Here is a 26,807-nt window from a genome sequence, read left to right on the forward strand (position 1 = left end):
CATAGGGCCTGTGGGGAGGCAGCTTGTCTGCTTCCTTCTCGCAGAAAACCTCCAAAAACGCTGCGTACTTGCGTGGCACTGCTTGCAGCGTGCTTAATTGTAGCTGCGTGTCTTCCCCTCCTTCTTCCGGGCTAGGAAGAATGCAATGTTCTGCGCAATAGGAGGAACCGAAGGTCAGTTGGCGCTGGTACCACGCCAATGCTGGACTGTGCCTGTGCAGCCAACTCATGCCCAAGACCACCGGCGTGCCCGACAGTTTGGTGACGTTGAAGCTGATGACCTCTTGGTGATTTCCAATCCGCATCACCAGTGGCTGCGTTTGTTGCACCACCAGCCCCCCTAACAAGTCTCTGCCATCCACCGTGACAACCTTCAGGGGCAGCGTGGCTGGTAGCAGTGGTATATTGTGCTGCTGAATAAAATCCAGTCCTATAAAGTCGGCGTTGCTGCCGGAGTCAATGGTGATCGGCACTTCCAGAGTGCTTCCGTTGGGCAGTTGGAGAGATGCTGTAAGCTGCACCACTGGTTTGGGTGGGAGGGGGTCTGTGGGCTGCAAAAGTGCTGGGGATTGCTTCATTGACTTGTCTGACTGGACCCCAGTGCCTCTTCCTCCAGCCAGACTCTGTCGTTTAACTGTTGCTGTGTTCTCAGTTGAGGTGCTTCTTTGACTGTTGCCGAGGCTGCAGTGTGCTTGTGGAGCCTCTGGGGACACTCTTTCGCCATGTGTTGAGCACTGTCGCAGATGTAGCACTTCCTGTTCCCTCTAGGAGGCTTCGTTTTGACTGCTCCCGGCGTTAGGGCTCTGGTAGCTGACTGAGCCCTGGCACCTCCGATCTCCATCGGTTCCTCTCCCCCTCCCTGCGAGGGTGTGGATTGCGCACGCGCTGCTTCTTTGGGATAGAAGGGAGGTGCTCTGGCTGGTGCCCTTCCCCAACGTCCTTCTTCTCTGCTGCAAGGACGTTCCTCCAGATGCACCCCGATCTCCAGAGCCCTCTGGACTACTTCCTGGGTGCTCCTTGGCCTCTCCCCCCTTCCAATCTCTGCTTTTACCTCTGTATTCAAGCCCTCCCAAAAGAGGTCTCTGACTGGCGCAGAAGCTTTGTCCCATCCCAGTGCATGGACCAGTCCGAAAAAGCGTGTATGGTACTGCCGCACGCTGGCTTTGCCCTGTTTAAGCCCATGTATGTCTCTCCTGGCAATATCGATGTCTATCTTTGATAAAAAACACGAATCCATTGCTTTAATGAAAGCCTTCGCATCTTGGAGCGCCGGATCATTATCCCTCCATAAATTTCTCAGCCACGTTTTGGCTTCCCCATGCAAATGGGATAGGATAAACCCCACTTTCTCTCTTTCATCTCTAAAGTCTTTGTCAAGCAGATCCAGCGCAAACAGCAGGTCTGCTCTGAAGTTGGGGTACTGCTGTAAACTCCCGTCAAAATGAGATACGAGGCTGCCTCCCCTCTTTCCCAAGCCAATGCCCTCTGCTTTGGATCCAGGTGGCCCCTGTTTAGAAAGCACGTCCAACCTTACTTGGAGATCCCGGCAGGCGTTACTCATTTCCTCCTCTCTTTTTCTGGATGCAATTACCTCCGTGCTGAGTTGCGTCACAGCTGCTTGCAGGGCTGATATCTGCTCTTCCGTCGTCATCTTTCCTGAGTTTTGTGAGCTCTGGAAGCACCCTTCCTCTGCCCTCCCTGCGTCGACTCACGTGGCGAGGTTCTTGGTGCCAAAACTTTTAAAAGGAGACAGAGCTTACTGTCAGAGCTGGCTCCGGGTCCCAGCTCACCAAGGACCAACGCTAGCCGGTAGTACAGTATCAAAGTCTTTATTGAAGAATAGTCTCCATTTCCAAGTCTCAGCGTCCCAGCTCTACGTCTGGACTTTAGACCGGCGAAGCTCTGTCTGAGTCCCCACCCCCTGTGCACCGGTTTAAGACTCTAATCTTACTCCACCTCTTCCTTCTCTCTCTCTTCCTCTGGGTCTTACTACCCCCCGGGGTCTCTTCTCTCCGGGACTCTTCTGACGCAGACGTTGACCCGTCTGACTCCTCCCCCTCTCTTCGGCGGGCTTTAGGACCTGGCTCCCTACCCGGGCTGCCCACCTTGCCGCCCTCCTGTACATTTGAACTTGGCGCGCGCGCGCGTTTAACTTTCCTGATGACCGTTTCCTCGCTCCCTGACGAGGGTGTGGTCACTCCTGCCTCACGTTCTCCCTCTGCCTGCGCGCTCCCTGATCCCGATGCCTTGGACTCCTCCCCCCTACTGCACTCTGGGGGGGACGCTGGTCCGGATTTCCAGCTGCTACTCTCTGAGTCCCCTCTGGCCCCTTCTTCCCGAGGTGTCCCCCTGGGCACTCCCCTTGCCCTGACCATGGGGGCCCCTTTCTGTGAATCCTCCGAGTCACTGGAGAGACTCAGAGACCTCGGACTACTGTCGTCGCTGACATTTCCTTCAGACTCCTCCCCCTCGCTCTCCGTTTCCTCCCTCTCCTGTGACTCTTCTCCTGAACCCCTGACAGCGGGATATAAATAAAATTTATTATTATTATTATCACTAATTGCAATCAAGAAAATGACATATTTGACGTGCCTCATTCTCCCTAGGGAATTTCTGAGGCTATCGGTGTGGCTTCAAGCACCCATATTTCCCAGGTGCTGATGGCAGTGCGGGATTTTGGCCGTGCAGCCATTGCAAGGAAGACTGAGACGTCTGAGGTAAGGGTGTGAAGTGAGGAAAGAGCGCAGCAAGAGTGTAGGTCAGCCACCCCCAGCCTGGTGCCCCTTCCCCATCCGTGTGTTTTGAATTGGAACTCCCGTCAGCCCCTGACAGCATGGCCAATGGTTAGACAAAGGTCCTGGCAAATTGGATCCTTAGCGGCTATTTACATCCACACCAAAGCATGTGAAGCAGCCTCTGGGTTCCTCTGATCTAGTAAAAAAGAGCTGTGTTGGAAAAGAACGAATCCTGCCCCATTTCCAAATACAGTGGTGCCCCACAAGACGAATGCCTCGCAAGACGGAAAACCCGCTAGACGAAAGGGTTTTCCGTTTTTCAATGCGCTTCGCAAGACGAATTTCCCTATGGGCTTGCTTCGCAAGACGAAAATGTCTTGCGATTCTTGCAATTTTTTTTCGCTCCCCACCCCCTTTTTCTAAGGCACTAAGCTGCTAATAGCCTTTTAGCAGGTAATCCGCTAATCCCTTAAGCCTTTAATAGCTGCTAATAGCCGCTAAACCGCTAATAGCGCTAATCCGCTAACAGGGTTGCTTCGCAAGACGAAAAAACTGCTAGACGAAGAGACTCGCGGAACGGATTCTTTTCGTCTTGCGAGGCACCACTGTATGCTCTTTTTCAAGGGATGGGATCCTTACCATTCCAAAAAGGCAATTGGATCTGCTCATCCTCTCAGTATGGAAGCCAGACAGCTTCCTCTGTGGGTATGTCTCAGTCATCCTTCTGTAGTGGGCTCCAGCAGTCCTGTCTCTGTGGCTCCAGATCCTAGATCTGATCTGATCCCTTGGCTCAGTCAGTCAGTCAAACAGATTCGTTAGAAACCATTGGTCATCCCCCAAAGTACACTGACCCCTGTTGGTTGGTTGTCAGATGGTTGGTTGGCATTTCTTCAATAGTGGAAGCTAATGGGGGACCCCCAAGGGTCATCTAGTCCAACCCCCTCCGATGCAGGAATCTCAGCTCAAGCATCCCTGAGAGATGGCCATCCAATGTCCAACGAAGGAGAGTCCACAACCTCCCAAGGGAGAGTGTTCTGCTGTCAGAAAGCTTTGAATGAAAACCGTCTTAGAGTTTGGAAGAGGGGACACCTCTCCAACTGAGGGGAGGGAGCAGAACCCAAGAGAGAAGGCAGTCGGCAGGCTGGGAGAGGCAGAGAGAAAGAGGGGAGAGGTTTCAGCTGCATCCCGGGGCAGGGCAGCTGCCAAATTTGCTCTCGTTGAAGGGTTCTTCTGCCTTACGGGAGTGCCTGCTGGCCCCATTCAGCTATGTTTTAGAGTAGACCCATTGAATTTAATGAACATGACTAAGTTAGGCCCATTCACTTCGACAGGTCTACTTGAAGCAAAGCATAGTTGAGTGTCACTCTCTGTGTATATATATTTGTCAATTAAGCGAATTATTACAAAGGCTTAGTAACTGCATGCGGATCTAACAGTTCCATAACTTGAGGGGGCCTTGGGGTCATGTGCCCCGACTCTCCAATTCTCCAACCCAGAACCTTTTCCTTCCACTTTCAGTTAACTTCCCTCAAGCTTCTGGTCTCCGTTTTGCAACTGTGCTAGAGGAGAAGGGAGCAGGAGCCGATGAGTCCAAGGCTCATTCACACAATAAACCATAGTTTATTACAGAGGTAACCAAAATGGGGCCCTTCAGATGCTACAGACTGCAACTCCCATCCCTCCTGACCACTGGCCATGCTGGCTGAGGCTGATGGGAGCTAGAGGCCAACCTATGTTGATGCCCTCTGGTTTATTGTTACATCTGAACGCAGCCCTGAACTCTCTTGTGCTCTGCCATCCAAGAGAAATGAAACCCAGGAGTGTAGTACCCCTGGATTTTTGCTGTGAGTTGGGAAATGAGCAAGGAAATTTCCCAACCCTCACTATGGAGAAGATGAACAGATCCACCCGGTTCATTTTAATTTTAAAAAAGAAGCTCCCATGGAAAAGAGCACCAGTGGTCAGTCTACCCTACACTGTCCTGCACTTTCTCCCTCGTTGACTGACCAAACCCAAAGAGAACACCTTGATGGTTCCTCGTCATCCTCGGGGAAAAGTGACCAGTGGGGTGTCACAGGGTTCTGTCCTGGGCCCGTTGTTGTTCCACGTTTTTTTTAAAATAAATGACTTGGATGAAGGAATTGAGGGGATGCTCATCAAATTTCAGATGACACCAAACTGGGAAGGGTAGCCAATGCCACAGAATACAGAATCGGGATTCAATATAACCTTAACAGATTGGAGAACTGGGCCCAAACTAACAAAATGAAATTCAATAGGGTCAAATGTCAGGCTCTACATTTAGGCAGGAAGAACCTGATGCACATATATAGGGTGGGGGAGCCCTGGCTTGCCAGCAGTTTGAGTTTCCTGGAGAAAAAAAGAATACAAAATTTGTAAGTTTTTGTTGCTTAGTCGTTTAGTCGTGTCCGACTCTTCATGACCCCCTGGACCAGAGCACGCCAGGCACTCCTGTCTTCCACTGCCTCCCACAGCTTGGTCAAACTCATGCTGGTAGCTTCGAGGACACTGTCCAGCCATCTCGTCCTCTGTTGTCCCCTTCTCCTTGTGCCCTCCACCTTTCGCACAACAACTTACTGACTACTAATATTTTCCCAGCTGCTAAAAGGTCCCTACTAAATGGTGATTTGTCTCCAATTGCACTTAAGGTTCCCAAACTCACTTTCCCCATCCTTTCCCTCCAGAATACTAGCAAGACGAATGCCAGTATCACCGTCATCCTTTGCTGCGGGCAAATGTCATTCGGGGCACGGCAGGATGACCTCCCTTTTTTTATAGACCAGATCACAGAGGAGCTCCTCTTCCAATTCCAGAACAGCAGGAAGGTATGGCTCTGATTATCACACACACTCCTGTTGTTTGATCTCTCAGCTATACCATACTTTTCCGTGTATAAGACGAGGTGTTTTTTATTATTATTAAAAAATGATGTTTAAAAATAAGGGTCATCTTATACACAGATAGTGCATAGGGGGGAGGGGGGATTGGTTGCCGCTGTAAGCCGGAGATAGTCAGTGGCTATTGTGCGTGTTATTGGTGGCTGCGGCAAGGGGTGGTGTTGACTGGCTGTCGCTGCGGAAATTGGGAAGGCGATTGGCGGTTTCTGCCGGCGAGGGACAGACAATAAGTAGGTTTTGCGACGTGTGTGAGTGGCAGCATAGGTCCAGCGGGTGAGCAATTTTTGGAATCCCCTCCCCCAAATAGCTGAACAACTGTGGGTAATCCTCCTCCCCAAAAGCTCAGCAACTCTGGGCAATCCTTCCCCCATTTTCTTAATTTGGAGTCCCCCAAAATAGGGGGTGTCTTATACACGAAAAAATACGGTATATCCTGCCTTTCTCCTGTCATACGACTCCATTTCCCCCGTGGTCACCATCCAGGCACTGAGCAGACCTCCTGAGCTCTGTCAAGGTTCTGTGTCCAGTTCTGGGCACCACAGTTCAAGAAGGACACTGACAAACTGGAACGTGTCCAGAGGAGGGCAACCAAAATGGTCAAAGGCCTGGAGACGATGCCTTATGAGGAACGGCTAAGGGAGCTGGGCATGTTTAGCCTGGAGAAGAGGAGGTTAAGGGGTGATATGATAGCCATGTTCAAATATATAAAAGGATGTCACATAGAGGAGGGAGAAAGGTTGTTTTCTGCTGCTCCAGAGAAGCGGACACGGAGCAATGGATCCAAACTACAAGAAAGAAGATTCCACCTAAACATTAGGAAGAACTTCCTGACAGTAAGAGCTGTTCGACAGTGGAATTTGCTGCCAAGGAGTGTGGTGGAGTCTCCTTCTTTGGAGGTCTTTAAGCAGAGGCTTGACAACCATATGTCAGGAGTGCTCTGATGGTGTTTCCTGCTTGACAACCATATGTCAGGAGTGCTCTGATGGTGTTTCCTGCTTGGCAGGGGGTTGGACTCGATGGCCCTTGTGGTCTCTTCCAACTCTATGATTCTATGATTCTAAGGTCCTTGCACCACATGCCTTCAGACTGTGCCCTAGGGCAGGGTCTTTGGCTTCATCCACCAAAGGGTTGTAGACTGGGATGTATACTGACTCCACCCTTAGGACCAGATGGGGCATTACAGTGGTACCTTGGTTCTCAAACTTAATCCATTCTGAAACCAAAGCGTTCCAAACCAAGGCACGCTTTCCCATAGAAAGTAATGCAAAATGGATTAATTATTTCCAGACTTTTTTTAAAGAAACCCTAAAACAGCAATTTAACATGAATTTAACTATCTAACAAGACCATTTCTGGGTTAGGGTTAATTTTTGGATTGGGTTAGTGTTAGGGTAAGGATTAGAATTAGGGTTAGGGTCAGTGTGGCTTTATGTTTCCTTGTGATTTTGATTCAAATTCAATTTTACAAAATCCCTTCTCCTTTCAGAACGAGGCTTTGAAGAAGAGCTTTATGAAGGCAGCAACTCTAACAACCAAGGCGCTTGTGCAATCGAATGTGGGGTATGTCACCTTCCCCCACAAAGACGAGCTCACCTTCTGCATCATAGTGAGTAAAAAGAAAAAGAAAAAAAGAGGGGGAATCTCCTGGGGTTTCTTTTCAGAGCGTTTTTTCTTAAAAATAGCCGCATAGGTCTAGCTCTGGGTTCATGTTCTGACCATCTGGCCCCAAACCATTTCTGGGTGGTTACGTTCTGCTCCAGCTCAAGTTTCCAAACCCTCTTGAAAGGCAGCCCTGCATTGTGGCAACCTCAGCAGGCTGTCACCAGCGCCTAAGTAAAAGAGGCTAGGTTCTCCCAGGAGGAGAGGGCTGTCGATGGCTCCCAGCCATGATTGCTATGTTCTACCTCCACAGAGGAAGGAAGCAATGTTTCTGAATATAGTTGCTGGAAGCCACAGGCGGGGAGAGGGCTCTTGGGCTCATGGTCTGCTCCCTGGTTTCTCACAGACGTCTGGTTGGCCACTGTGAGAATGCTGTGAGGATGCTGGACTAGATGGGCCCTTGGCCTGGTCCAGAAGGCTGATCTTATGCTGTTCTTATGCAGTAGAGCTCTGCCCAGGAGAAAAAGGGATCTTATTCCCAGATCCAGGAAGCCCACTCTTCTCCTCTAGGAGGACCCACTTGCCAATTGCAAAGAAGTTGTCAAGTGGGCTGGATAGAGAGCACAACTCAGGGCTTGGTGTGGTGGTGGCAGGGATGGCGCCTCCAGTTCCCCGACATGCTGTGTGCTTCCCCACCACAGGAGGTTATCAAAGAGGAGCCGATGGCATCGCTCACCATTCTACATGAAGCAATGGAAACCATCATTCGCATGACGTAAGTACGGCCAGACACAGTACATATTTCTTCACCAGGTTTATGGACTGCTGGGTGCTGATCCTTTCCTCTCCCCTTCTTTCTCTTTTCAGTGCCTTGAGACCACGCATGGACCCCCTGCTCCGGTCTCAGCTGCTACAGAAAACCATCAGAAAGGTCTTCCAATTGCCATCATTGCAGGTTACGAAGGTCAAAGCCGGGAGCTCTGTGCCAGCAACACAGAGCCAGGTGACTGGACCTTCTGCTTCTGGAGGAAAATGGGGTTGCCAGGTTAAAGGATTTGAGGGCAAAGAGTCTGAGCCGTGTAAGCTGCAAAGAATGCTGCCCGAGACACTTGACCCATCACAATGATGTAACAACCAGAGACTTTGGGTGTATATTTTTGATTTTAATCATGTTTCCATATTTATTGCATTTCACCTTTGGCTAGAATGCATCCACAAATGATTCCTGCATGCCTGAATTTTGTGACTCTCATGCCTCCCTCCTACGCTGCATTTAATTTTATTTGTTTGCTTGTTTGTTTATATGCTGCCCATCTGACTGGGTTACTCTAGCCACTCTGGGCGGCTTCCAACAAATTAAAACACAGCCAGACATCAAATATTTAAAACTTCCCTGAAGGGCTGCCTTCAGATGTCTTCAGACGGAAGTATAATGATGTATCTCTCTGACATCTGATAGGAGGGTGTTCCACGGGGTGGGCCCCACCACCAAGGCAGCCCTCTGCCTTGGAACACCCCAAGGAAGTTGAGCCCAGTGTGGAGTCCTGTATCTTTATTTTTTTTTAAATAATATTTATTAGATATTTTATAATTATAAAAAGAAAAACAATACATGGGTTCAACAAACAATACATCAACAATAAAAAAACAATACAACAATACAACATAAAAAAACAAAAACACACATCCAAATTTTATATCTATATCTTTCATTAGCTTATTTCCTCGACTTCCTCGCACCTCCTTTTTTTGTATTCTATTCAAATTAACTGGTTCAACAAATCCTTTCCCTCTTCTTCAATTTTTGTTCTATAATTTATCCTAACACAATTTAACTTTAAATTTTCCACATTAACACTTAATATTCATATAATTCTTAATAACACTTCTGCTAAAACCATATAGCTTTATTCCAATATTCTTCTAACATTCATTAATTTTGCAATATTTCTGTAAATATACTTTAATTTTTTTCCAATCTTCTTCCATCGACTCTTCTCCCTGGTCTCGGATTCTGCCGGTCATTTCCGCCATTTCCATGTAGTCGGAATCCTGTGTCTTTATATCGCATGACCTGTAACCTTACATACATCAAGAAACGTTTGATGTTTATGACTCTTTGTGTGCCGTTCTTGAACCCCTGCATAAGCTTTGTTACGAATTTGGACTAGAAGGCTCCAGAGCATATGGGATTTCCAAGGGGGTCTTCAGCTTCTAAGTGCTTTTGCTTCTCTCCTTCCAGGACTGGTATCAAGAGACCATCTACATCTGGCTCAACATGCTCACCAGCTTGCTGTCGGAGGCCCCCTCTCTGGAGACGCTGCAGGAGATATTAGTGGTAAGGGAGCCCCCAAGGTGTCAGAGCAGGGGGAAGCAGCAGCTCCCATACCGGAGGACAGACCCTCTTGAAATGATTGCACGGGGGGCATCTGTGGCCAACTCGCTGGTTGTGGGTGCTGATGGTCAAGTGGGCCTCTGTTCTGCTAGCAATGCTTGTGCAAGGCACACAAGATATGTCCTCTGCTGATGGCGTATGGGGAAGGGCTGTGGCTCGGGGCAGAGCATCTGTCTTGCATGGCCAAGGTCCCCGGTTCAGTCCTCAGCATCTCCAGGTGGGGCTGGGAAAAGGCTCTCTGTCTGAAAGCCCAAAGGGCCAACTGCCAGTCCTCAGCACCTGTGGATCAATGGCTGGGCTTGGTCTAAGGATGCTTCCTGCATTCCATTGCTATGGCTGTGGTGAGGTGTATGTTGTATTGTTGTAATTATCACACACACAAACACACAAATGACAGATTGCAGGGCGGTTCACAACATAAAAATACAAAATTAGAACAGAAAATGCATAATAAAACAAAAGCAACCCAAGAGCCAATTAATATCTAATTCTACTAATGCTTTTTTTTTAATGGCTTCTTTTTTCTGTGTCTTTAGTTGTTCTTGTTTTGTTTGTAAGCTGCCTCGAGTCCCTGTCTGGGAAAAAGGTGGGGTATTATTAATAATAATAATAATAATAATAATAAACAAATTGCAGCAAACTTCCTCCTTTACAAAACAACCCCTTTTTGCAATTTGTCCCCTCTATGAAGCTTTGCGAATTTGCAAACCTGGATTAAGGGTTGTCCTTCCATGTGATGACAATTATTTCTCTCTCGCAGCACACAAATGGCTGGATTGACGCCACAAAAATCAGTGAGAGGCAAAGAGCAGTCAAGACCACCAACGTACTCATGAAATATGTCTCCGAGCATTTGGACTTTGATGTGAGTGACCAATGCTTAACGCTGCAATTTCATAATCGTATTGCGTTGGAAAGTTCAGGTGTGAACTAGATGAAAGCTGTATGGCATGGCCATCCCAGGGGAAGGTGCCAGCCAGTGCTATTTTTCTAGAAAAAGAGGTGCCAGGACTCACCATGAACTCACCTCCCTCATTCTCTTATCATGGCAATAGCGCCCACCTGAGAGGTGCCAGTGTTAGCTATTTGCAGTATAGTAGCACTGCAGAGAGCTTGCTGGGGAGACCATGCATTAAAAAGGGACTCAAAAATAACTAAACAAGGTTTTAATAACAAAAGCAAAAACTCCTTATACACTAAATACACCAACAACAAACCAGACCCAACCACCAACCCATCCCCCAGGGTAACGGGAGAGCTAGGTGCTGCTCATATACTACACGCAAATGCTGACACAGCCATTCAACATTCAACCATTCAACATTCAACCATTCAACAGCCAGAACTGAGTTCCAGTGAATTCTGGCTGGGGAGAAAGCCCTGGGGCAAGCCTAGGGTGGGCCACCTAAGCACAGCTCTCTTGCCCTGCGCCCCTCTGTCACCTTTGTCAACTGAAAGCATGCCAGACGGTTTTCTCTTGCTGGGCTCTGTGGGACAAGGGCTGACTGTGCATCTCTCTCTCCACCTCCTAGGTATCCCAGGATTTCCCCCTTCTTGGACAGCTGGTGGCGCTCTTGTCCCTTCACCTCGCAGACAATGTGAAGGAGATTGGCCTGCAGTCAGCGGAGGCCTTGTACCATCTCCATTACATCATGATAGCCAAAATGGGTGAGGGTGATGCTGGGAAATGGCTTGTTTCTTGTAAGCCGCAGGGTGGGAGATCTGTAGCCCTCCAGAGGCTGCTCCAACTCCCATCATCCCTGAGTGTTGCCCATGCTGGCTGCTGCTAGGGTTGATCAGGGAGTTCAGGAGGGCCAGAATTCGTGCCAGCACTGGCCTAACGCCAACACCCTGTTGGCCAGAGACGAGAGGGCAGTCTTGGGGGAGGGATTCACTGCTGAAGAACATCAGAAAAGCCTTCTGGACCTGACCAGTGTCCCAGCCCAGTCCAGCATCCTGTTCCTACAGGGGTTGACCAGATGCCTGTGGGAATCCATTCAAGCGCTTTCTACTCCTGTACTTTGCTGCCTCTGACCATGGAGGCAAAGCATAGCCATCCTGGCTAATAGCCATGGGTAGCCTTCTCTTCCATGAATTTGCCTCATCTTCTTTGAAAGCCATCTTGGTCCGTGGCCATCAGTGCCTCCTGTGGCAGGGAGTTCCAGAGTTTAGCTGTGCACTGCAAGAAGAAGGACCATCCTGAAACTTCAGTTTCATTGGAGGTCCAGTTGTTCTCATGTTCTCTCTCCACTTTCTCCATGCCATACATTGTGTCTCCTCTTCCTCGCCGTTTTTCTAAACGGACCCCCCCCCCCCCAAATGCTGCAACCAGCTCCATAAGCACCCCAGTCCTTTTGGTTGCCCCCTTCTGAACCTTTTTCCCAGTTCTGAATTATAATTTTTGAGGTGAAATCGATAATTGTTTTTGTTGGTCCCAGTGGGAAAACTGGAGGTTTTGAGCAGGGAGCACTAATGCTGGGTTCTTTTGCATGCATATTCCAAAACCCGACCCTGCTTAGGTAAGGAACTGGAGAAGAGGAGGAATAAAAATAAGAAAGGCAACATGGTCAGATGGGTCCGAGAAGACTTCTTCATCCCTGGGCCCTCCCTCTTCTACTACAACATCGCAAAAGTGGCCAAGGTAGGGGTGGCTTTTTGTACTCTTTATTGCTATGACCGCAGCCACTCCCAGTTAGCAAAGATTTGCTCATTCGGGCCAATGGGGCCCTGCCCCACCAACTTCAGCCTGCCCTCAGGCAGCCCACGCTCAGAACAGTTCACACTGGAAGCCAAAAGCTATCAAAACGAGGCTTTCAGAATCAATAGGAGAACTGAAACACAACCCGCCTTTGAAATTCACATGTCCTTGAATTTCGCAATGCCAAACAGTGTGTAAAAAAAAACATGCGTGAGCTATTAGTGTAAATAACTTTCAGAAATGCATTGTATTAGAATAAATTGCTCAAAGACAAGTGCCTGCTAGCCTAAACTGCATGCAGAATTCTACTTATTGAAATTCTACCAGGTGCTGGGAGACCTAGGGTTCAGATCCCCACTCAGCCCTGAAACTCACGAGTCAGTCACAGTCTCTCAGTCTAACCTACCTCATGAGACTAAAACGGGGAGGAGAGAGAACCATGCATTGCCACCTTGGGCTCCTCAGAGTGGAAAAGGGATAGGAAAAGTTGACTTATTCGGTGCATCTTTCATGAGGCACTGCCAAGCCAATGAACTATGCCAACATTGTGGTGGGTGTTTTTGTTGTATATTAAGAACTAAACACACAGCCGGCAGGTTCCCACCCAGTCTGTTTGGCATTGGTTATATAACGGATAGCCACTATTACTCACCCTCTCTGTTCCTGCGAGAATTTTTTTTTTTTAATTTTCTAGTCTGATTTTAGATTGAAACTTTTCATGTTCCAATGTCATAACCAATTTAAGATGTGGATCGAAAATAGCAAGGCGTCACCTGACTTTTATTTTTCATAGAATCATAGAATCATAGAGTTGGAAGAGACCACAAGGGTCATCGAGTCCAACCCCCTGCCAAGCAGGAAACACCATCAGAGCACTCCTGACATATGGTTGTCAAGCCTCTGCTTAAAGACCTCCAAAGAAGGAGACTCCACCACACTCCTTGGCAGCAAATTCCACTGTCGAACAGCTCTTACTGTCAGGAAGTTCTTCCTAATGTTTAGGTGGAATCTTCTTTCTTGTAGTTTGGATCCATTGCTCCGTGTCCGCTTCTCTGGAGCAGCAGAAAACAACCTTTCTCCCTCCTCTATGTGACATCCTTTTATATATTTGAACATGGCTATCATATCACCCCTTAACCTCCTCTTCTCCAGGCTAAACATGCCCAGCTCCCTTAGCCGATCCTCATAAGGCATTGTTTCCAGGCCTTTGACCATTTTGGTTGCCCTCCTCTGTACACGTTCTAGTTTGTCAGTGTCCTTCTTGAACTGTGGTGCCCAGAACTGGACACAGTACTCCAGGTGAGGTCTGACCAGAGCAGAATACAGTGGCACTATAACTTCCCTTGATCTAGATGCTATACTCCTATTGATGCAGCCCAGAATTGCATTGGCTTTTTTAGCTGCCACGTCACACTGTTGGCTCATGTTAAGTTTGTGGTCAACCAAGACTCCTAGATCCTTTTCACATGTACTGCTCTCAAGCCAGGTGTCACCCATCTTGTATTTGTGCCTCTCATTTTTTTTGCCCAAGTGCAATACTTTACATTTCTCCCTGTTAAAATTCATCTTGTTTGTTTTGGCCCAGTTCTCTAATCTGTCAAGGTCGTTTTGAAGTGTGATCCTGTCTTCTGGGGTGTTAGTCACCCCTCCCAGTTTGGTGTCATCTGCAAATTTGATCAGGATGCCCTTGAGTCCATCATCCAAGTCGTTGATAAAGATGTTGAATAAGACCGGGCCCAAGACAGAACCCTGTGGCACCCCACTAGTCACTCTTCTCCAGGATGAAGAGGAACCATTGATGAGCACCCTTTGGGTCCGGTCAGTCAGCCAGTTACAAATCCACTGAGTGGTAGCATAGTCAAGACCGCATTTTACCAGCTTCTTTACAAGAATATCATGGGGCACCTTGTCAAATGCCTTGCTGAAATCAAGGTAGACTACATCCACTGCGTTCCCTTCATCTACCAGGTTTGTAATTCTGTCAAAAAATGAGATCAGGTTAGTCTGACATGACTTATTTTTCAGAAATCCATGCTGACTATTGGTGATCACAGCATTCCTTTCTAGGTGCTCACAGATTGTTTGCTTAATGATCTGCTCCAGAATCTTCCCTGGTATTGATGTTAGACTGACTGGGCGGTAATTATTTGGGTCCTCTCTTTTCCCCTTTTTGAAAATAGGGACAACATTTGCCCTCCTCCAGTCTGCCGGGACTTCGCCTGTTCTCCAGGAATTCTCAAAGATGACTGCCAGTGGTTCTGAGATCACATCTGCCAGTTCTTTTAATACTCTTGGATGCAGTTCATCTGGCCCTGGAGACTTGAATACATCTAAACTAGCCAAGTATTCTTGTACTATCTCCTTAGTTATTCTGGGCTGTGTTTCCTCTGCTGAATCATTTCCTCCAAATTCTTCAGGTCGGGCATTGTTTTCTTTATCGGAGAAGACTGAGGCAAAGAAGGCATTGAGGAGTTCAGCCCTTTCTGTGTCCCCTGTTTGCATTTCACCATCTTCTCCTCTGAGTGACCCCACTGTTTCTTTGTTCTTCCTTTTGCTACGAACATACCCATAGAAGCCTTTTTTGTTGCTTTTAACCTCTCTAGCAAGCCTGAGTTCATTCTGTGCTTTAGCTTTTCTGACTTTGTGTCTACACGTGCTGGCTATTTGTTTGAATTCCTCTTTGGTGGTTTCCCCCCTTTTCCATTTTTTGTACACATCCTTTTTTAATCTTAACTCAGTTAAAAGTTCTTTAGATAGCCACCCTGGCTTCTTTAGGCACCTTCCATGTTTCCGTCTCATTGGTATTGCCTGAAGTTGTGCTTTTACTATCTCCCTCTTAACAAACTCCCAGCCATCATGAACTCCCTTTCCTTTTAGTATTACTGTCCATGGGATCTCACCCAGCACTTCCCTAAGTTTTATGAAGTCGGCTTTCTTAAAGTCAAGAAATTGAGTCCTAGTATGCTTGCTGCTCCTTTCCGTTGTATAGTAAACTTCAGAAGAGCATGATCACTTGCGCCTAATGATCCTTCCACTTCTACCCCATTAACCAGGTCATCGACATTGGTTAGGACCAGATCTAAAATGGCTGTTCCTCTTGTTGCTTCTCCCACTTTCTGGACAATGAAGTTGTCTGCAAGGCCAGTGAGGAATCTGTTTGACCTTATGCTCTTGGCTGAGTTTGACATCCAACAAATATCTGGGTAATTGAAGTCCCCCATTACTACTATCTCCCTTCCTTTTGCATGCTTGGCCATCTGTTCCAGGAAGGCATCATCTATGTCCTCCGTTTGGCTTGGGGATCTATAGTAAACTCCCACAATGAGGTCACTATTATTCTTCTCTCCCTTAATTTTGACCCAAATGCTCTCACTTTGGCTTTGAGGTTCTAAATCTTGGATCTCTTCACAGGTATACACATCCCTGACATATAACGCCACTCCTCCTCCTTTCTTGTCTGGTCTGTTTCTCTGAAATAGATTGTATCCCTCCATTTTTACATTCCAATCGTGGGACTTATCCCACCATGTTTCAGTGATGCCTATTATGTCATATTTAGTTTGCTGTACCAAGAGCTCAAGCTCATCTTGTTTATTTCCCATGCTTTGTGCATTAGTGTACAGACATTGAAGTCCATTAGTCATTCCCCCGTGTCTCTTATTTAAGGATTTTTTCCTCCCACCACTAGGTCTGCTTGCTGTTTGCTCCATTTGGTCTATGACATTTGGATGATCATCTTCATCAATTAATAGACTCCTACCTTCAGGAGCACTGTCTCCCTCCCCCACATTAGTCAGTTTAAAGCCCTCCTGATGAGGTTTCTTAGTTTTTTGGCAAAAACATTCCTCCCAACCGTTGTGAGGTGCAGCCCATCGCTTGCCAGAAGTCCATCCTCAAGAAACTGCAGTCCGTGATCTAAGAATCCAAACCGTTCCTGTTTACACCATTTGCGAAGCCAGCTGTTTACTTCCACTATTTTCCACTCTCTCCCTGGGCCACGTCGTTCAACTGGGAGGACAGATGAGATGACGATTTGTGCATTTAATTGCTTCAATTTCCTGCCCAGAGCCTCGTAGTCTCTTTTGATCTTCTGGAGGCTATTGCTTGCAGTGTCATTGGTTCCCACATGAACCAAGAGGAAGGGGTATTTGTCAGTGGGTTTTATGATTCCTTGCAGTCGTTCAGTTACATCTTGGATCTTAGCCCCGGGGAGACAGCACACTTCCCGAGACATCTTGTCAGGCCCACAGATCACTGCTTCTGTTCCCCTCAGTAGGGAATCCCCTATCACCACTACACGCCTTCTCTTAGGTTTGGTCAGGGTTCTTCCGTGAGCGGTCCGTTCCAAGGTCGCCTGCACATTCCCTGAGGACTGACTTTGCTGCTCATCTTCATATACGTGATTGACTGTAATGAGGGAGAGATCCTCAAATGGAGTCTGCTCTTCGTCTTCCATGCTAGGGGAGAGGACCTCAAAGCGATTGTGTATTTCTAGACAATCAGAGCGAACCCTGGGCCTCCTACTTCTTTGAGTCATGTTTCTCCACATATCGTGCTCCTGTGTTGGTGAACTAGCCTCCTTCTCAGGGGAGTCCCTTGTCTCCTCCTTGGTGGAGACGGTGTGCTCTGTTGCTTCCAAGAAGAGCTCCAGCTCTCTAATTCTTTGGAGCGTAGCTACACGTTCCTCCAGTTGCTGGACTTTGTCTTTTAGGAGGGCAATCAACATGCAATTGCTGCACGTAAAGCTGCCTGCAACCTTTGGCAAGATGGCAAACATTCCGCAGGAACCGCAGGCGACTGCAGCTGTTCCCTCCCCCTCCATCTTGAGAATGTGTCGTTGGGCTTGAGACTAGCTCCCCTAAATCTAAAAGATGGTTCAAACTGCGCGCGCAGCCGCTGCCCTGCAAACACTGATAAGCTCCTCCCACAGCTAATCACCTGCCTCAACAGAAACCCTGCCCCCTCTGACCTTTGACCAGGGAAAGCAGCTAATCAGCCACAAGAATCACACACACAAGAAACCCCTTTTGGCTCCTTCTTCAGCCGCTGCCCTGCAAACACTGATAAGCTCCTCCCACAGCTAATCACCTGCCTCAACAGAAACCCTGCCCCCTCTGACCTTTGACCAGGGAAAGCAGCTAATCAGCCACAAGAATCACACACACAAGAAACCCCTTTTGGCTCCTTCTTCAGCCGCTGCCCTGCAAACACTGATAAGCTCCTCCCACAGCTAATCACCTGCCTCAACAGAAACCCTGCCCCCTCTGACCTTTGACCAGGGAAAGCAGCTAATCAGCCACAAGAATCACACACACAAGAAACCCCTTTTGGCTCCTTCTTCAGCCGCTGCCCTGCAAACACTGTTTTGTTTGTTGTAAAATCTTTCAGCTACTTAAATAAACACATAAATAGAATCACCGAATTGTAGAGTTGGAAGGGACGCGGGGGTCACTTAGTTCAACCCTCTCAAGGCAGAGTGGAGATACATTTCACTTGGTTTGTGAAGGCACCCTCGGACTACTGAAACGTGGTCAGAGTGTGGAGCAGAAGAAAACTCCCACTTCTTTCTTCTTTGTGCCAGGCTTTTGGGGAGCACCTCACGCCCAGCCAGATCAACGAAGTCGTGTTGAAGGCGATTGACAACCTGACAGTGGAAGACAGAGCTGTCTCTCAGGCTGCAGGAAAGCTCCTGAGGTCCTTCCTTGAGGAATGCGGGATGGAAATGGAAAACGTAAGGCTCAAAATGGAGGCAGGGGGAGCAGGTTTCCTCTAAATTAAACATTCTCTTTGGACTTAGAATTAGCTTCTTTCTGGGAAGTAAGAAGGCATTGTGTGGGAAGTAAGAAGAGCCAGTGTGGTGTAGTGGTTAAGAGCGGTAGTCTCGTAATCTGGGGAACTGGGTTTGTGTCTCCGCTCCTCCACATGCAGCTGCTGGGCCAGTCACACTTCTTTGAAGTCTCTCAGCCCCACTCACCTCATAGAGTGTTTGTTGTGGGGGAGGAAGGGAAAGGAGAATGTTAGCCGCTTTGAGACTCCTTCGGGTAGTGATAAAGCGGGATATCAAATCCAAACTCGAAGGGGGCGAAGGGGATCGAGATATGGATATGCTCGTACCCCTTCCAATCTGCGCCTCATCCCGAGGGACGAGGGTAGGGTGAGCAAGGATTACTCACCTCCGTCACTGGTGTTGTGCAATGCCAGGTCTATAGGCAACAAAACCGCCACCCTGCGAGATTTCTTTATCTCGCAGGGGGTCGACCTGGCTTGTGTGACGGAGACCTGGGTGCGCGAAGGGGCAACAGTTACCTTGCGAGAGATGGCGCCCCCGGGTTTCTCCGTCCTCCACCAGTCGCGGACTGTGGGCCGGGGGGGAGGGGTGGCATTATTAATCCGGGAAGATTGTCCTTTCAGGGCTCTACCATCGCCATCGATCCCCGGCATTGAATGTGTTGGCCTAGTGTGGGGCTCCAAGGAGAGCTTGGCTGTCTGGCTGGTGTACCGGCCACCTAGCGCACCAGCAGCCACCCTGTCAGGCCTATTGGAGGCGGTGGCCGGCTGGGCCTTGGAGTTCCCTAACCTATTGGTATTGGGGGACTTCAACATCCATGCTGATGCCACTCCCTCCTCACAGGCTCTGGACCTGGTGTCTTCCATGGCGACACTAGGGCTCTCCCAGTTTGTTTCGGGCCCCACACATCAAGCAGGCCACACGCTGGATTTGATCTTTGGCGTAGGTATAGATGTGATCATGCCTCCTTCGATGTAGGTACCATGGTCTGATCACTACGCTCTGAAAGCCAGGATTGACTTTCCACCCCCACCCTGCTTAGGTGGCGAGCCGATTTGGGCTCGCCCGCAGAGGCTGATGGACCCTGATAGATTCCGCCAAGCCTTGCGGGACCTTGCTCCCCCTGGCGACTCATTGACTGAGCTTGTTGAGGGCTGGAATATCCAGCTCCTGGCAGCCATCGATGAGATCGCACCTAAGCGCCCTCTGCGACCCCGCAGAAACCGGGCTCCCTGGTTTACCGAGGAGCTCCGGAAAATGAAGCGGGACCTCAGACGGCTAGAGCGAGTATGGCGGGGTGCCCGTGACGGAGCCTCAAGAACATCTTATAGGGCTTTTATGAAAACCTACGAGATGGCAGTGAAGGCTGCTAAGAAGTCTTACTTCTCGGCCTCCATTGCATCCGCTAGCTCTCGCCCGGCGCAATTATTTAGTATAATCAGGTCTTTAACGTCCCTTGAGGGACAGCCAAATTTAAATAACAATTTGACACACAGCTGTGAGGCATTTGCGAGCTTTTTTGTGGAGAAGGTCTTGTTGCTCCGCCATGACCTCCCTGCCAATTTGGATACAATAAAGGAACTGGAGGCCCCTCGACTGTCCTCGGGTCCAGTATTGGACCACTTCAACCGGATATCCCCAGCCGATGTGGACAGACTCCTCCGAGCTGGAAAGCCCACCACCTGTCCTCTCGACCCGTGCCCGTCTTGGCTGATTAGAGCGTGTCCAGACGAGGTGCGGGCCCTCCTGGGGGATATCATCAATTTGTCCCTTGGCACGGGGACATTCCCAGGAGAATTGAAGGAGGCAGTGGTGCGCCCGCTCTTAAAGAAAACATCATTAGATCCTTTAGATCTATCCAATTACCGCCCGGTTTCGAATCTTCCGTTCCTGGGTAAGGTGATTGAGAGAGCGGTTGCTGAACAGCTTGGTGGGTTTCTGGATGAAACATCGGCTCTCGACCCATTCCAGTCCGGCTTCCGCGCTGGTCATGGGACCGAGACGGCTCTGGTTGCCCTAACAGATGATCTTCGTAGACAGCTGGATCGAGGTGGGTCGGGGCTTCTGATTCTTCTAGATCTGTCAGCAGCTTTTGACATGGTCGATCACGAACTTCTGGACCACCGCCTTGCCGACGTGGGGATCCAGGGCACAGCCCTTCAATGGCTGCGCTCGTTTCTCTCTGGTCGGGGACAGAGGGTGGCGCTTAGGGGGGAATTGTCATCGCGCCACTCCTTGGTGTGTGGAGTACCTCAGGGTGCGATACTCTCCCCGATGCTTTTTAACATCTTTATGCGCCCCCTCGCCCAGCTTGTCCGGAGTTTTGGGCTGGGTTGCCATCAGAATGCTGATGACACCCAACTCTATCTGTTGATGGATGGCCATCCTGACTCGGCCCCAGACACACTGACCAGATGTTTGGAAGCTGTGGCTGGATGGTTACGTGGGAGCTGGTTGAAGTTAAATCCTTCGAAGACAGAGGTCCTGTGGCTGGGACGGGACGATATGGGATTGGGGGGACAACTCCCATCTCTTGCGGGGGCGCAATTAGTGCCAGCACCGTCCGTTAAGAGTTTGGGTGTAATCTTCGACACCTCCCTTTCCATGGAGGCGCAGATTGCAGCTACAACAAAGGCGGCATTTTTCCATCTCCGCCAAGCTAAGCAGTTGGCTCCCTACCTCTCTCGCCCTGACCTAGCCACTGTGATCCACGCGACGGTCACCTCCAGACTGGATTATTGTAACTCGCTCTACGTGGGGCTGCCCTTGAGACTGACCCAGAAACTCCAGCGGGTGCAGAATGCTGCAGCGAGACTCCTTACGGGGTCTTCGCTGCGAGATCACATTCACCCGGTGCTATACCAGCTGCACTGGCTCCCGGTGGAGTACAGGATCAGGTTTAAGGTGCTGGTTTTAACCTTTAAAGCCCTATACGGCCTAGGACCCTCGTACCTACGGGACCGCCTCTCCTGGTATGCCCCACAGAGAAACTTACGGTCTTCAAATAAAAACATCTTGAAGGTCCCAGGCCACAGAGAAGTTAGGCTGGCCTCAACTAGAGCCAGGGCTTTTTCGGCCGTGGCTCCGATCTGGTGGAACACTCTGTCACAAGAGACCAGGGCCCTGCGGGACTTGACATCTTTCCGCAGGGCCTGCAAGACAGAACTGTTCCACCAGGCCTTTGGCCAGGGCACAGCCTGACTCCCTCCATCGGCAATCTTCGCAGAGCTCTGGCCCAATGGTTGCCAGTGGCTTGAATTAATTAATTTTATAATGAATGATTTTAGAGTGTTGTTTGTACTGTTTTATTGTTGTTAGCCGCCCTGAGCCCGGCTTCGGCTGGGGAGGGCGAGATATAAATAAAATTTCTTCTTCTTCTTCTTCTTCTTCTTCTTCTTCTTCTTCTTCTTCTTCTTCTTCTTCAATTTCCGTGTCTGTGGCTCGCGCCTCTGTTTCCATCCTGCTGCAGTTCGGCTTCCAAAAATCAACCACCCTGTTTTTCATCTCGCTGTCTGCTTTGGCAGTATTTTAATTACATTATTCCACCCTGTTCATTTCAGTGCAAAGGAAACACAATATGGGCAACACTGAGGTCAATTAATAAAACTTTGCTATGATCAAAATGATCACCCTCCCAAACTTAACCTACCTATTCCAAACCCTCCCAATCTGGATTCCCCCAACACAACTCCGCAGAGAAAACGACACTCTCTTATCTTCTCACATAAGAAACCAAAAATAAGCCCCAAATACCTGCACCTCCCCACCTTAGAAGGAGGATGGGGAATCCCCAACATAGAAGCATATTACATTGCCAGCCAAATACTCCATATAATCCCATATATACTAGAAGATGAGACAAAACAATGGGTACACCTAGAGAGGGACATAATTGAAAATACCAACCCCATCCCTACTAATCCCCCTGCCGTACCACCCATTATTCCACCATGCAGCACAAAACCTCCAGATAAAAACGTGGCAAACCAAAGGCTTATATCGTCTAATAGACTTCTGTAAAAATAACAAACCTTTGTCAACACAAACTAGAAGACACCCAAATGCCCTGGTTAACACAACACCAATTACATGCCCTCTTAAACAATCCAGTAAAATCAGCAACTAGGCCCCTGATAACCTTTGAAAACCTTCTCCTAACAACAAAGGGAAACGGTAAAGGGATGGTATCCGCAATATACAAAATACTACTCCAAAATCCCACAAACCCCCTAGACGTAATCAAAAAACAATGGGAGAATGACATAGGCTATGAGATTAACCCCACTCAATGGATCAGAATGTGGTCTAAACCCCCCTTTAAATCCATATCAACGAAAAGAACTCACTCTGAAACTCACCTACAGGTGGTACCTAAGACCAAGAAAACTAGCGCTAATACGCCCAGGAACCTCACCAAAATGCTGGAGAGGGTGCACCTCCACAGGCACATACCTCCACATGTGGTGGGAGTGCCCCAAAGTCCAACTATTCTGGACAACAGCCATACGAGAAATATGTAAAATAACTTAGCAAGTATTAGACATCACCCCAGAACTGGCCCTACTAAACATCTTACAAGACAACAATGCCTACTTACACCACAAATAACTCATAAACCACCTACTTTCAGCAGCCAGAAACACCATAACCAGACACTGGGGAGACCTGTCAGGAGTAAGCATGGACCAATGGTACCAAATAGTATGTGAAACAGCCCTACTAGAAAAATTAACCAATAAACTGAAACTGACACAGGGACAAACAGAAGACGCCTTCACCCTGGTATGGCTCCCCTTTACCACGTACACAGCCCAACAAGACAATGAAAATAATCCACCAACAGCATACAAATCAGTATGGCTAACCTGATCCAAAACACCCACCCCACTCTCACACGAAAACAAAGATCACCACAGCCAATCACAAACAAACAACCACACCCTAGGCCAACCCCAACCTCTCTCACCACCAAAGGAACACAAGTGGAGAAACAATTTACATATTTTTCTGAATCGAACCAGTAAATGTCAAGAATAGATCAAATATGCGTTTCGAATGAACTGACTCCAAGAATACTACAAATTGAAATACAATCAAAAGTAATCTTAGATCATAATCCAATAAAATTGGCACTAAAAAGCTTTGAAGAAAGAACATTTAGATGGAAAATTAAGGATTATCTTTTGGACAACCAGAAAATTGTAGGAAAAGCACAAAAGAAACTAACTGAATACTTTGTTGATAATTGCAACAAGGGTACAAAGATGAGCGTAGTATGGGACGCAAGCAAGGCTGTGATGCAAGGTTTTTTTATCCAGCAGAATTCATTGAAGAATAAAAACAGAGAAAAGGGGGGAAAGGAAATTTTAAAGCAGATAATGGACTGTAATGGTTCTAGGGGTTGCTCGTGCGTAAGTTGCCTTTACTCCTGGCTAGGTTGCATGGTTGAACCCTTTCTGTCAGGACAGCCTCAAGATCCGTGGCTGCCTCAGTCGCTGGCAGAATCCGTCAGTGGACGTTTCTTAAACCGCTTCCAGCATAGAAGCTGTTTGACGCCCAGTCTCCTCCCCCGTTGCCTGCGCGAAAGTTTTCTGCACAAGGTGGGTGTTAGCAACGGAGCGCTAGTGCCCTCTCCGCTGGTCTCCTGCGAAGAGTCCGGGAGCCACCTCTCCGATTCCTCTATCTCCTCCCCTTCTCCACTGGTGTTGCACTGATTACCTTCCCCAGCGGATGGGCTATCCCTCCTCCTACTAGGACCTTCTCCACCATCGTCCGGGAGCTTCCTCTCCGCCTCCCGCTCCGATGGCAGTTCCCTGACATGGACAATGAACAAAAATTAATTAAAAAACCAAATAACTCCAAAATAAAACAAGAAATTGCAATCACAATTTGCAATGATAATAAACAAAGAAGTGGAATGGAATATTAAAAAGTTAAGACAGAGAAACTTTGAATTCGCTAACAAATCAGGCAAATGGCTTGCGTGGCAAATCAAAAAAAGAAAGGAGCAGAACACAATTAACGGAATCATTGTGAATGGCGAAGAGATAGATAATCCGAAAGAAATTAGAAAAGGATTCTTGGACTTTTACAGACAACTATATAAAAATAAAGAAAGGAATAATATGAGGAAAATTGAGAGATTTTTAAAAGGGAAAAAGGTGCAAAAGATCCCGGCAGATAAAAAAAGACCAACTGAATGCCCTAATAGAAACAGATGAGATAAAAGAGGTTATAAAGGAATTGAAGAGGGGAAAGGCCCCAGGACCAGATGGATTTACATCAGGTTATTATAAAGAGTTAAAAGATGTTCTGATGATACCTTTAAAAGAAGTTATGAATAATATTTTAAAGGAAAGAGACATCCCGGAAACGTGGAAAGAAGCATTCATTACACTTATCCCAAAACAGGACTCGGATTTAACCCAAGTTAAAAACTATAGGCCTATTTCATTGTTGAATACAGACTACAAAATTTTTGCAGGGATCTTAGCAAGAAGAATGAAAAAGATATTATTAGAAACTATTTATAAACATCAAGCAGGTTTCCTTCCAGGTAGACAGATGAAGGATAATGTAAGGAACATAATTAATATTTTGGAATATCTGGCTGCCAGGAATGAGAAACAAGCTATACTTATGTTTGTGGATGCAGAAAAGGCCTTTGACAACATAGCATGGGACTTTATGTTGAAAAATCTGGAGTATATGGAGGTGGGAAAAGAGTTTTTCAGTGGGATAAAGGCAATATATACAGAACAGAGAGCTAAGTTGATTGTAAATAATGTGACTACGGAAGATATTAAAATATCCAAAGGAACTAGGCAGGGATGTCTGCTTTCGCCATTTCTGTTTATAATGGTCCTGGAGGTATTTTTTAATGCGATTAGACAAAATAAATTAATAAAAGAGATAACAGTTGGCCAGAATGAATATAAAGTTAAAGCCTTTGCAGACGATCTGGTAATAACGATTGAAGAACCTATAGAAAGTGTAAAAGAACTATTAGAGGAGATTGAACAATTTGGGAAAGTGGTAGGGTTCAAATTAAATAAGAAGAAAACTAAAATAATTGCAAAAAATATGGAGCAAAGTATGATAGAAATAATGCAACAACAAACAGAGATAGAGGTGGTGAAAAAGGTAAAATATTTAGGAATTTGGTAACTCCTAAAAACATTGATTTGTATCAGAACAATTACATACCGGTTTGGAACGGAATAAGGAAAGATCTGGAGGTGTGGGGTAGAATGAAACTATTTTTGGGGGGCAGAATTTCTACGATAAAGATGAGTGTCCTTCCAAAGATGTTATTTTTGTTTCAGACTATCCCCATAATAAAGGGGGTAATGATTTTTAAAGAGTGGCAAAGAGTGATCTCAAGGTATATCTGGCAGAGCAAAAAGCTGAGAATTAAATTTAAGCCACTAACAGATGCGAAAGAAAGAGGAGGCTTTGCCCTGCCAGACCTGAAGTTATATTATGAAGCAGCATGTCTTTGCTGGTTGAAAGAATGGATAAAATTAGAAAACAAAGAGTTACTGGACTTAGAAGGCTTTGATAACAGAGTTGGATGGCACGCGTACTTATGGTGTGGGAAGAAGAAAAATAACAAAGGCTTTGGGAACCACATCTTCCGGAGTGCGTTAATAGAAATATGGGATAGGTATAAAAACCTATTAGAACCAAGAGTTCCACACTGGTTATCTCCATTAGAAGTTCTGAGTCTAAAGAAAATTAATATGAGAGGTAAATGGATTACATATGGTGAACTGATAATTAAAGAAGGAGGAAAATGGAAATTAAAACCATATGAACAAGTAATAATAATAATAATAATAATAATAATAATAATAATTTTATTGTCATTGCCCCCTTCGGGGACAACGAAATTACTTGGCTGCTCCATAAAAACACTAATTAAACAATATAGTAAAATACAGCAAGGGAGATTAGATGACTTTCAAAGTCCGGGCTTCCCATTCAGGGCTGAGATCGCTCTGGAGAAGAAGCTGTTCTTAAGATGGCTCGTTCTTGTCTTCATCGTCCTGTATCTCCGTCCCGACGGCAAGAGCTCAAAGAGACAGTGACCAGGATGTGATGGATCTTTTACTATGTCCAGTGCCTTCCTATGGCACCTTGTGGCATAAATCTGCTCTAAGGTGGAGAGTGGGCAGCCAACAATGCTCTCTGCTGCCTTAACAACCCTGCGCAACCCCATCCTGTCCTGGGTAGTACAGCTTCCGTACCACACACATAAGCCATAACTGAGCACGCTCTCAATGGCACAGTGATAGAAGGCAAGCAGCAGTTTCTGCGGAAGATGGTTTTTCCTTAGTATTCTCAAAAAATACAGTCTCTGCTGCGCCTTCTTCACAAGCCCCCTTGTGTTGACACTCCAGGACAGATCCTCTTGTAATTCAATGCCCAAAAATCTGAACGTTGTTACCCTCTCCACACAGACCCCATCAATCAAAAGTGGCTGGACATTGCTCTTCTGTCTCCTGAAGTCCACCACAAGTTCCTTTGTCTTCCTTGTATTTATGAGCAGATTGTTAGCTCTGCACCACTCTGTCAGCCGCTCCACCTCATCTCTATAATCCATTTCACCCTCCCTTTCAGAGATGAGCCCAATCACGGTTGTGTCATCTGCAAATTTGACAACCCTATTACTA

The 26,807-nt window shown here is 47.3% G+C and overlaps 1 protein-coding gene across 1 annotated transcript in view; it reads left to right on the top strand.

Annotated features, from left to right (window-relative positions):
• LOC310657870 (maestro heat-like repeat family member 5) overlaps positions 1 to 26,807 on the top strand; it is a 54,436-nt gene that overhangs the window by 21,408 nt on the left and 6,221 nt on the right. The window contains exons 6-15 of the mRNA XM_083399023.1: positions 2,606 to 2,716; positions 5,440 to 5,580; positions 7,139 to 7,258; positions 7,953 to 8,026; positions 8,119 to 8,254; positions 9,494 to 9,589; positions 10,407 to 10,511; positions 11,179 to 11,314; positions 12,232 to 12,287; positions 17,926 to 18,075. Of these exons, the coding sequence (XP_083255149.1) occupies positions 2,606 to 2,716; positions 5,440 to 5,580; positions 7,139 to 7,258; positions 7,953 to 8,026; positions 8,119 to 8,254; positions 9,494 to 9,589; positions 10,407 to 10,511; positions 11,179 to 11,314; positions 12,232 to 12,287; positions 17,926 to 18,075 (1,125 nt within the window). The remainder of the gene's footprint in view (positions 1 to 2,605; positions 2,717 to 5,439; positions 5,581 to 7,138; positions 7,259 to 7,952; positions 8,027 to 8,118; positions 8,255 to 9,493; positions 9,590 to 10,406; positions 10,512 to 11,178; positions 11,315 to 12,231; positions 12,288 to 17,925; positions 18,076 to 26,807) is intronic.

The sequence above is a fragment of the Podarcis tiliguerta genome (genome assembly GCF_965153285.1).
Source record: "Podarcis tiliguerta genome assembly, chromosome: 9".
Taxonomy (NCBI): Eukaryota; Metazoa; Chordata; class Lepidosauria; order Squamata; family Lacertidae; genus Podarcis; species Podarcis tiliguerta.